Source organism: Podarcis cretensis (assembly GCF_951804945.1).
Source record: "Podarcis cretensis genome assembly, chromosome: 1".
In the NCBI taxonomy this organism is placed as follows: domain Eukaryota; kingdom Metazoa; phylum Chordata; class Lepidosauria; order Squamata; family Lacertidae; genus Podarcis; species Podarcis cretensis.
This window is the reverse complement of record NC_137170.1, coordinates 134,046,802-134,058,826: the sequence shown is the minus strand read 5'-3', so window position 1 is coordinate 134,058,826 and position 12,025 is coordinate 134,046,802. Positions and strand designations below refer to the sequence as shown.

Sequence of the window (12,025 nt, the reverse complement as noted above, 5' to 3'; positions counted from 1 at the left end):
GAGAAAAGCGAACAATTCCAGGGTAGGGAGAATGAGGGCAAATGTCTGCTACAAACCCAGATATGGCGCTTGGAATCATAATCATAATTTATATAATGTGTTAGAGATTTCAAACAACTTCATATATGTTATTTAAGTATGGTAAACTTCATTGTGTGTGACTGTTCATGGCTGACATGAGGACTGAACCAGGGGTTTTGCTGCCTTATTATTTCATTTGTATCTCACCTTTTCTCCAAGATGGCATTGGTGGTTTTCCCCCACCCAACAACCCCATGAGATAAGTTAAAAGGAGAGGCTGTGAGTGGACAACGTCACCAAATGAGCTTTGCAGCTGCGTTTTAAGTTTTGGTCTCTTTTATCCTAGTCTAGGGGTAGGAAGCCACTTTCATCTGATGGGCTGGATCAGAAAGCAGTCAACCCTCTGCATGCCACATTTAACAAAGTCACTCACATGAAGGAAGACTGGTCAGAAATTGCCTTATGGGCCCATGAGCCAGAGATACCCTGTCATTGTCCTGGTCTTGACTGGCACTCTTGGCCACTATGTTTCACCAGACCTCAAAATAAAGTGAGATTGTTTGCATGTGTTCAGTTCATATGCATGAAGGTGTGTGGGTTTTTTTGCCTTCAGAATGCTCTGGTGCAGTGCCATTTTCCACGCTCGACCAGTCATGCCATCATTCTTGCATATTAGGGGCATTTGAAAATCTTCCAATAGGTCTGGAATTGTGTATAATGCATGCACATGTGTTGGGTTGGAATAAATGACAGACGAAACTTTCCTACACACATGTAGCCCACAAACTTGCTGCCGCAATTTTACTTTAGCATTGTTATTATCACAGTATGTTTCCTGCAATGTGCAAATTTGCGGCTGATGGAAGCAGTGGTTCAGCACTCAGAAAAAGAAAAAGAAAAACGGAATGTTCCTCATCCTTGAACATAAAACCCTTCTGGATCAGATCTTTTGTGCACCCATGTTTGTTTGTGGTGGTGGCCAACCAGAATCTTCCAAGGAGCCCACAAGCAGGGTGCATGAAATCAACATGTCTTTCCTACTTGCCTCTCCCTCCCCTTGGAAGCAACTGGTATTCAGCGAAATCAGAGTTGTCATTTAGCTAGATCAGCTAGTAGCAACCAAGTAAGAGAATGAAAGTTTACTGCCCCCCCCTTCTCCCCCAACCTTATATTGACCACAACATTAATGTCTCACATTGAATATAACTTATCTGTAGAAAGGACTTGGCGATCTGAAAACAGAAACGATGTATGTACTTTTGTAAAACCCTCCCCCCCCCAATCTTTAATTAAAAGAATTAATTAAAGAATGCCCTTCCATGAATTTGCCTAATCCCTTTTCAGAGCCTTCTAAACTGGTGCCATTAGCAGATTCCATATCTTAATGATACTGTGTGTGAGAAAAGCTCTTTTCGCTGCCCTGAATCCGCTGCAGATCCGTTTCAAGCAAGGGGTGTATAATTTTTATGAAATAAATAAATAGAGGAGAAAAACCCTTCCCTGCTTTGAATCCAGGCAAAACCCTTTCCCCCACATTTCAGACAAGGGTGTGAGAAATGCATTGCTTGGGGAACGGCTGGCTCCCCATTCCCATCCTCATTCCTCACCTCGCCAAAGAGCAGGTCCACTCAGCTCTTGAAACATGCTATTCCCCAGTCCTTGCATCATCTTTTTTGCTTCTAACAGTGGGGGGGGGGAGGGAGGGAGACGTGTTTGCAGGTGTGCAATGTGCCGCATTGTTGTACTTGGTGGTTTTGTGATGCGGAGATTGTGAAATCCAAGCAATAAAAAGTCAGCCAGTTTCAAGGGTGAAGGTTTCTCCTGCAGCATATTCACCTTTGCGAGATAACCAGTGTAGTATTTCACTCAGGTTTTATTGGCTTAGATTTTGAGGTTTGCAAACATACCAAAGGGCAGGGTTTTAAAATTTTTATTTAAAAATGGTTTGCCTTGTTAAAGGCTGATGCAACTTGGCCAGCAATAAGAGAGACCTCTGGAGACCTTCTGTTATTTATTTTTATTACTACATATGTATTCCACCTCTCCTTCCACTGCCTGTGATATGAGGGGGAGGCTGGGGAAAGGAGAATGGGATTGGGAAAAGGCAGAACCTTTCTGTGTGAAACACCGCAGGCCTGTCTGTACCAGGGCATTGTACAAGCTATTTATTAGCATTCAGATTCTTGCTGCCGTGGTCCATTATGTGCACTGTCAGCTGTGTTGTGTCTGGTGTGGTGGGCCAGGATGCACAGGCAAAGAAGGCCTGTTGAATTTTTCAAGCGCTTGAAAGCTTTCCTACCCAGTTGCTAGGTATAGGTAAAGGGAACCCTGACCATTAGGTCCAGTTGTGACCGACTCTGGGGTTGCACTCTCATCTTGCTCTATAGGCCGAGGGAGCCGGCGTTTGTCCGCAGACAGCTTCCGGGTCATGTGGCCAGCATGACTAAGCCGCTTCTGGTGAACCAGAGCAGCACACGGAAACGCCGTTTACCTTCCCGCCAAAGCGGTCCCTATTTATCTACTTGCACATGATGTGCTTTCGAACTGCTAGGTTGGCAGGAGCAGGGACCGAGCAACGGGAGCTCACCCCGTCATGGGGATTCAAACCTCCGACCTTCTGATCGGCAAGTCCTAGGCTCTGTGGTTTAACCCACAGCGCCACCCGCATCCCTACCCAGTTGCTAGACTTCTGCAATTGTGCCAAATGAACATGCACAAAGCACAGAATTGTTCACAGCATAAGTGAAGCCCTCTACCTCTCTCGTCTGCCGGGCAGTGAGGGTGGTCTGCAGACCATCTCATTCTCCCCTTCCAGAGCAGGACCACAACTGTAATTACTGAGAAATGAGCAGGAGAGGTAACTCGTGCTTTCTCCGATGGCCTTCCTGAGCAGCACACACAGAAAAACCCGCAAATACTGTCTGTTGACATAAACTGGTCACCAGAGCCTTGTGCAAAGGTCTTCAGGCTGCCAACAATTTATGTTGCGAAGCCTGCAGAGAAGATGACCTAGCAAGATGGCACATAGGGTCATGGACAGACAGCTTGCATATGTGTGTTGCAACAGGCTCTTATCTGAGAGCACATTGTGCTTGCCTCCCCGCCCCCTTAGGGCTGCCACCTGATTAAAGAAACCATAGCCAACGGATCCTAAAGATCTGAATTTGTTTGCACTTTTGAATCTGTTGAAGTTTGAAAAGCCAAGCGTGAGGAATATGGAATATATTTTTTAACCCAGGCTCCCGGAGCAGCTCACAAAGCTCAGTGTGTTAAAGACAGTCTCTTTCCCCAGGCATGCAATTCTCAAAGACAATGACGCACAAGGAATTCTGAAGAGCAAATATTTTCTCTGGTTTTCAGTAGTGCCTGCTGTGACATGCGTGCAGGTGTCATCATAGAAGAGGTGTTCCTCCTCCTCCTCCTCGCGCACGTGGCAGAATGCTTCCTCAAAGGTGATACCAGCTGACCATGGATTTTCTAGGCAAAGTTGGAAGCCTTCCTCTGGGTTCCCCAGCCCCCTGAGGTGTGGTGCGTGGCAGCCAGGGAGAGGGCCCTTCTTTCTCCTCAAGTTTGCCTGGTGCCTATTTTATCTTTTCAGGCTTTCAGCACCATTCTCCTTTTCCTCCTGTCCGTTCTATCGGCTGTTGTTGTTGCTGTTGTTGTAGTAGTAATAAAAGGTAAAGGGACCCCTGACCATTAGGTCCAGTTGTGACCGACTCTGAGGTTGCGGCACTCATCTTGCTTTACTGGCCGAGGGAGCCGGTGTACAGCTTCTGGGTCATATGGCCAGCATGCTCCCCATTTTTATGCCCAAACTGAAGAATCTGTGGCAACAGCTGTGGGAAAGCCAGGTCAATGAGCTTCTGTAGTTGAAATCACTGCTCCTTAAGATCAAGGAAGGAATTTGTCCTGGTTTAGTTATGTATTGTGCACAGGAATCAGTGAGGTGAAGGGAGCCCTGACCATTAGGTCCAGTCGCAGATAACTCTGGGGTTGCAGCGCTCATCTCGTTTTATTGGCCAAGGGAGCCGGCGTACAGCTTCCGGGTCATGTGGCCAGCATGACTAAGCCACTTCTGGCGAACCAGAGCAGCGCACGGCAATGCCGTTTACCTCCTGCCGGAGCGGTACCTATTTATCTACTTGCACTTTGAGGTGCTTTCGAACTGCTAGGTTGGCAGGAGCTGGGACCGAGCAACGGGAGCTCACCCCGTCACGGGGATTCAAACCGCCGACCTTCTGATCGGCAAGTCCTAGGCTCTGTGGTGTAACCCATGGCGCCACCCGCGTCCTAAAACATACAACACCATGTACAAAGGAATCATAGAACTGGAGAGTTGGAAGACCCTGAAAAGGAGGAGTTGGGAGCAAAACAGAATCTTGCTCTTGAGACGAAAAAGGTTCCCCACCCCTGTCTTATTAATCAATAACCAATATTATGTTGTACATCTGATGCCTTGAAAATTCCTGTATGGATTTGAACAGAGTGCTGCTGCTTGCTGATTCAACAGAGGTGCCCTTGCAAGTTAAAATGGGCCACTTGCATCCCTAAAAATCCTGTACTGAGGGTGGGGGCGAGTGTGGAAAGGGATACCCAATGGCATTTCATTCCAGTAAATGTAATGGTGTTAATAAGAAGGGGAGGGGGGCAGAAGTCTAAGAAAGGAATGGCATTGTAAGCCTTAGAATCCAGACTCTATGCAACAGAGGTACTCAACCTTGTGCTGTATCACTGCTCCCGCCTCTTTCTTTCCCTTCTTTATTTTTTGCAAATAGCTTAATTGGTGTCTGCCACTGAGATACATTTGTCACCGTGCATCACTTTGAACCTCCTAACATCAAAGGAATCGACTGCTTTCATAACTTGATTTGAAGGGGTTGTAGAAATAACGGTCCTTGTAAAATAAAACATGCGACAGGCACAAGGCGAGGGATGTTGAACAGTTTCAACACAGTTGGGGCAGGGAGAACACTGCAACCTCAGCGGTCGTTTCTAATGGGACAGGAAGATGCTGTACTGTTATTTGCCGCTCTCTCTCTTCCTTAAGTTTGTCGTTTTGCAATTCACTCGGCTACCCAGGGCTGTTTGTGTGCATTCTGCTGTGTGACCCAGGTCAAAAATGTGTTGTCAAGGAAATGGAGGGCAAGTACAAATCAAGTGGAAAGCGAATGGCTTTGCTGCGTGAAAACAGGTTTAGCAGCAATCGCTTCCTTGGTAGAGGTCATAGAGCAAAGAGGAGGAATAGAGACTTCTAGAGGAAGGGCTGCCTTCTTCACGATTGCATATGTGTAGAGGGCTGACTGGTACCTGGCAGAGAACTTTGACTTCTGGGATTGCCAGCTTTTTATTTTAAGATTCATGTTTCTAGCCCTCGTGGTTTCTAGTTGAAATGTCTGAAAATGTTCAGGCAATTTCTGTGAATGAAGCTTTTATGGCTGTTTGGCTTCTTGTTGTCAACTTTTCCCGGTCAGGTTCTTCACAGAATATTCTTCCCCTTGCTATCTACTCTGCAGCCACGTTGATGGTTACTCCAAAGTTTAAAAAAATATGGAAGAAACGAGAAGCGGGCTTGGAATCAAACATTCAATTTCACGTCATCACTGAATCTGAGATCAGAGTTTGAATTTATCAAAACAATTGAATCTATAGGATGCACAATTTGGACACTTTTCTTGGTTCAAAAGAGTAAACTTTGGCGAGGCACACCCTGAAGCAGAAGTTGATAGGCTTGAATAGATGCTAAATTGAACCAATTAACTCCTCCCACACTATATACAGTGGTGCCTCGCAAGACGAAATTAATCCGTTCCGTGAGGCTTTTCGTATAGCGGTTTTTTCGTCTTGCGAAGCAAACCCATTGACAGCTTAGCGGATTAGCGCTATTAGCGGTTTAGTGGCTTTTAGCGGATCAGCTGATTAGCGGCTTAGCGGATCAGCTGATAAGCGGCTTAGGGCTTAGGGAAAGGGGGGGGGAGGGAAAAAACCCCGCAGGAACTCGCAAGACATTTTCGTCTTGCGAAGCAAGCTCATAGGGAAATTCGTTTTGCGAAGCACCTCCAAAACGGAAAACCTTTTCGTCTAGCGGGTTTTCCGTCTTGCGAGGCGTTCGTCTTGCGGGACACCACTGTATTAGGAACATTGGAAGCTGCCATTTACTGAGCGAGACCACTGATTGATCTTGACTCGGTATTGTCTACATGGACCAGAAACAACCCTTCGGCGTTTCAGATAAGCCCCACCTGGAGATGCCCAGAATTTAATCTGGGACCTTCTGCATGGGCTGTATGAGTGAGCTATGTACATTCTCCTTCCTATATTGGGCATATTCACCTGGACCTTACAGATGAGCAAAATCTGTGCATCCTGACTTTCACGGCAGATCGTTCAGGGCTTCCATGAAACCTTCTTTTGTGGACACATGTAATTAGTGCCTGAGCCAAAAAATCTCCTCTCTGCTAACAATCCCCTTTCCCTCACCCCCAAATCTGTGTGACTTGCTATCAGCTTGCGCATTCTAAGAGCACATCGTTTCAACGCAAGCCCAATGTTCTTGGAATCATAGAATTGTAAGAAGGGTGCTTTTGAGAAGCTCGAAAGTGATGGACCGGACTTCTTCACACACCCTAACCCATTCCACAAAGCAGGCTGCCAAGCAAATGGTGTTACCACGGTCATCAGGAAGAACAGCCAATACAGTACAGTGCTACCTCGGGTTAAGTACTTAATTGGTTCCGGAGGTCCGTTCTTAACCTGAAACTTTTCTTAACTTGAAGCACCACTTTAGCTAATGGGGCCTCCTGCTGCTGCTGCACCGCCGCTGCGCGATTTCTGTTCTTATCCTGAAGCAAAGTTCTTAATCTGAAGCACTATTTCTGGGTTAGAGGAGTCTGTAACCTGAAGCATACGTAACCTGAAGCGTATGTAACCCAAGGTACCACTATCTCTTTAGGAGACCCACTTTGGCTCTGGGCTTCCAGTTGCTAAGCTGTTCACTGGTACCTCGGGTTACATACGCTTCAGGTTACAGAAATAGTACCTCGGGTTAAGAACTTTGCTTCAGGATGAGAACAGAAATGGCGCGGTGGCAGCAGTGGGAGGCCCCCTTAGCTAAAGTGGTGCTTCAGGTTAAGAACAGTTTCAGATTAAGAATGGACCTCCGGAACGAATTAAGTATGTAACCAGAGGTACCACTGTAATATGAAACTGGGCTTGTACATGGATTCCTGAAACTATTTCATAGCATATGAGGACATGTTAGAGATTTGTGTGGTTCAGAATCTTATACAGTCGTACCTTGGAAGTCGAACGGAGTCTGTTCCAGAAGTCCGTTCGACTTCCAAAACGTTCAAAAAACAAAGCGCGGCTTCCTATTGGCTGCTGGTTTGCGACATTCGGGAGCCAAAACGTTCAGGGAACTATGCTGTTCGCCTTCCAAGGTACGATTGTATTTTGTAATAGGATAGCATGGAATGTCACACAAGCAGTTATCAAAAACGCCTCATTCTCTCATTCTGGTAATATTTATTTAGAGCTGTAATTGTTCTGTTTTGAAAAGTAATTATATATTCTGTGTTCACTCTCTTACTAAAACGCAGCAACGTGTAGTTATGGAGATTTCCTTCCAATACTGCTAAGAGTCCTGCATTTTTAAAAGCTGTTTTTTTTCCTTCCCCCCCCGTATTGACAGGTTGTCAGCGGTCCATAGGCCTCTCCAATGGCAAAGCCAAGGTGTGCAGTTACAGCGGGTGGTACTACTGCAGCATCTGTCATGTGGACGACAGCTTTCTAATTCCTGCTCGGCTGGTTCATAACTGGGACACTTCAAAATACAAGGTAGGACATGAAGGAATCCCTTCTCCTGCCCTTAGTGACGAATGCCCATATGAACAGTTGCACTGAGTGCGAAACCAGCGGGGAAGCCATCGTCCTCATCTCCAAGAAAGCCCCCGGAATCCACACAACCTTGTGACATAGCATGTTCCCACCAGGCACTCTGTCCTCCGTGAGGAGGGAATAGTGCTGAGGGTTCAGCATCGTCACCACTTGGCAAAGCTTTCTTTTTCTGTAGAATTGAGTTGGGGGAAGAGAGGGAAATCTCTGAGACACCTTGTCTTAAACATAAACCTACCTCCGTCTGAACATTTTGAGATTTTTCCCCACAGTGCTTGTGTGGTAGAGGGAGTCTTGGCTGAACTTCTTTGGCCTAGCCCCAGTAAGGTACACACCCTCCCCTGTGCTTTGACTGACACTTAAAGTCACCACAAGTGCAAGACAGCTTGCTCAGATACCGTTATATCTAGAGGAATTCTGTGGGGACCTTGAGCTGAGATCCATTGGGTATCACAGCCAAAGCAGGGTTTGATGTCAACTTGCTATCGGAGATGGGCAGCACTGATCGGCTTTGACAGACAGAAGGCTGTTTCTTAATTCTGGCTTTCCAGAATTTCTTAATTCTGGCTTTCCACCCTTTTCACTTGTGCACAAGACATTTCCTATTAAGCCTCACGGAGACCTGGTGAGATTTCAGTACTCATTACATGCTTCCCAATTGCAAATGTCTGTGCCTCTGCAAATTATTTTGGAAACTTTGGCGCTGCTTAATCTCCAGAGCACAGAATGCGTCAAATGGAGCCATTGAGAGCTCTCACCTCCTGTTCTTATTGCTGCTCCCGGGTAAAAATGTGAACCTGTTATTTTTCTCTGCAAAAATTCTGCGTAGGGGAATCAATGTATGCGCCATAGCATGAGCCTTATTTGGTAATGTTGATACAACTAGGCATGTGTTTTCATTTGTTCACTCGGAACTCACTGTTCATGTGTAATATCAACTGTGTTTTACGTGTCATCCTGTTCCCTGCCCACACGTCTGCTTCGTGTACAGAGGTCTAAATCTAGCAAAGCACTAGAGGCAGTGATTCAGCATTGTGCTGGGTCAGGAATATGAAGCACTCAACCACAGCAGGATTTAGAATGAAGATGAGCTTGCACAGACCAGCTTCAGGGCAACTGGAGGGTGTATTTTCGCACTGTTTTGCTGTCCTAACTGGATGCCGCGGGGGAAATCTTAGAAAAAGTGTATAATGCTACGATCCGTCATGGATGGAACCTGGGATCAGAGGAGGAAAGCACAGAGGTCAAGGCAATAGTACCAGTGTTCAAAAGAAGTGATTAATTAATTTCATCTATACATGCAGTACATTCACAATTGCTCTGCAGGTATATATTTATCAAAGACAGTTGTTATGTGTAACTAGATAGGCAGGCTAGTACAAAATAATAATAATAATAATAATAATAATAATAATAATAATAATAATAATAATTTTTACCCCGCCCATCTGACTGGGTTTCCCCAGTCACTCTGGGCGGCTTCCAACAAAATATTAAAAATATAATAAAACATCAGACATTAAAAACTTTCCTAAACAGGGCTGCCTTCAGATGTCTTCTAAAGTCAGATAGTTGTTTATTTCCTTGACATCTCTTGGGAGGGCGTTCCAAAGGGTGGGCACCACTACTGAGAAGGCCCTCTGACTGGTTCCCTGTAACTTCGCTTCTTGCAGTGAGGGAACTGCCAGAAGGCCCTCAGAGCTGGACTTCAGTGTCCAGGCTGAACAATGGGAGTGGAGACGCTCCTTCAGGTATACTGGGCCAAGGCCATTAAGGGCTTTAAAAGTCAGCACCAACACTTTGAATGTTGAATGGAGCAATTGTAGGAAGCTTCGCTTTGTTCCTTGGGTGCTGCAGAGGTCTTCATCCAAAATTGGTTCTGTCCCGAAAGTTCTTATACTTGCTCAGTCTCTTGCTAACTGACATAGACTGTTTTATTATTATTGCAAGGGCTACATGACAAAAGGTCATATTCTCTGACCACATCAGGGCAGAGCAAAAGAGCACAACTGTCTTGAAATGTGACATTTCTTCTTCCAAGGAATGTAGTTAAAAAACCAAGTCCTGTTTATAGCCATCAGTAACCTGTCGCCCCTACCCCTTTTGACAACCTTGCAGAGCTCACATCCCATTCATTCCATATATCCTTCCCAATTATAATGTAACTGATTACATTAAAAATAGCAATATTATAAAGGCAAAATCTTTGGACTCATTTTGCAAAATAATATCTGACTTACCCTGGTGCGCGTGACATTTTGTTCTTACTGAGTATATTTAATATGGAGAAAAGATACAGAAAAATCCTCGCTGAGTCTTTATCTGATGAGACAAATTCTTGGATTATGGAACTGGAGTTCAGACCTGTGCATGTTATGACCACCAGGTCAAACTCAGTCTACCATGCTGGTACTATGCCTACCAGAAACTTGATAAAATCCTGTTTTTGCTATCTGCCCTGGGACAGGAGATGGGATTATCAAGCACTTCGCAGGCAAAAATATCTGACTAGTGGTAGGCTGTGTTTCATCTAGCCGTTCACAGCTTGATTGAAATACAGTGGTACCTCGGGTTAAGTACTTAATTCGCTCCAGAGGTCTGTTCTTAACCTGAAACGGTTCTTAACCTGAAGCACCACTTTAGCTAATGGGGCCTCCTGCTGCTGCTATGCGACTTCTGTTCTCATCCTGAAGCAAAGTTCTTAACCTGAAGCACTATTTCTGGGTTAGCGGAGTCTGTAACCTGAAGCATATGTAACCTGAAGCGTTACCCGAGGTACCACTGTAGAGTCTTCCCCTGTTGCTTTGTACAACCAAGATTGACACCACGCAACTACCTTTGTGGCTGTTTGCTTCAGTTCAACCTGCAACAACTTGATTAATCACTAAGGAAGCATCACCAGGTTTTTCAAACTAGAAGTGCTTTGTGGAGCTCTTTCTAGATCTTGGACTTTGTTTCCCTTGTGAGACGGTGATTTGTTTCATAAGGAAGCTTTGGTGATAAATATGACAGAATAGAAATCATGAGCTCTTTGTAACAGTTTATTCCCCCTTTTCCTCCAAGGATCTCAGTGTGATATTCTTGCTTCTCCCCATTTCATTCTCCCAACAAGCCTTAGAATTAGGCGAGAGTGAGAGTGAGTCACCAGTTAAGCTTTGTGGCTAAGTTGAGATTTGAACCTGGAGCTCTCCAATCTAAGACCGAAACTCTCACCGCTACAGTGGCTCTAACGTGAGCTGGAAGAAGGTGGCAATACAGTTGTACCTTGGAAGTTGACTGGAATCTGTTCCGGAAGTCTGTTTGACTTCCAAAACGTTTGAAAACCAAATTGCGGCTTCTGATTGGCTGCAGGAAGCTCCTGCAGCCAATCAGAAGCTGTGGGAGCCCCGTGGGACGTTTGTCTTCCAAAAGAACGTTCGCAAACTGGAACAATCACTTCCGGGTTTGCAGCGTTCGGGAACCAAAACGTCCAAGTTCCAGGGCATTCGGGATCCAGGGTATGGCTGTATATAGATGTACAAACATGTACACAAAAGTTCCTCATCATAACTGACAGCTGCTATCTTGCCTTGTTTTGTGACCAGGTTTATTAATAATGCAATTGCATTTCAAGTATTTTATCCCATTAAGATTAACAAATTTAATTCCTTATCCAAATACAAAAGACTACTTTATTCCATTTTAACACAGATGACTCTTGTATAGCAAGGCAAATTAGCTTTGTGGTCTTAAAATTTGTCCTTTCATCAGGAAAAGAATGGATAGAACCAAAGTTTATTTATCAGAATATAAGTGTGTAGGTAGAGAGTATCTTGTTTTGATTTCACGTAAGCCACTCTCGGAGCCTTTTTGGCTGAAGAGTGGGCTACAAGTTCTCAAAATAGATAGATAGATAGATAGATAGATAGATAGATAGATAGATAGATGATAGACATAGCACGTGGGTGGCGCTGTGGGTTAAACCAGTGTTTTTCAAAAACTGTTCCGCAGCAAACTAGTGTGCTGCGAGATGTTGCCTGGTGTGCCGTGGGAAAAATTGAAAAATTCGAAAGATTTTTTTTTAAAAAAAAATGTCAAATTTTCGCCCACTAGGCAGGCGCCAGACTGTGTCCTG

General features: G+C 45.0%; 1 protein-coding gene across 3 annotated transcripts in view; it reads left to right on the top strand.

The window, feature by feature from the left end:
* Nucleotides 1-12,025, top strand: part of PLEKHM3 (pleckstrin homology domain containing M3) — a 77,701-nt gene that overhangs the window by 17,913 nt on the left and 47,763 nt on the right. For all 3 annotated transcript variants that reach the window (XR_013839387.1, XM_079978168.1, XM_079978169.1), the window contains exon 5: nucleotides 7,709-7,854. Coding sequence is in view for 2 of the 3 variants with exons in the window: in XM_079978168.1 (XP_079834294.1) it covers nucleotides 7,709-7,854 (146 nt within the window). In the remaining variant the exon portion in view is untranslated. The remainder of the gene's footprint in view (nucleotides 1-7,708; nucleotides 7,855-12,025) is intronic.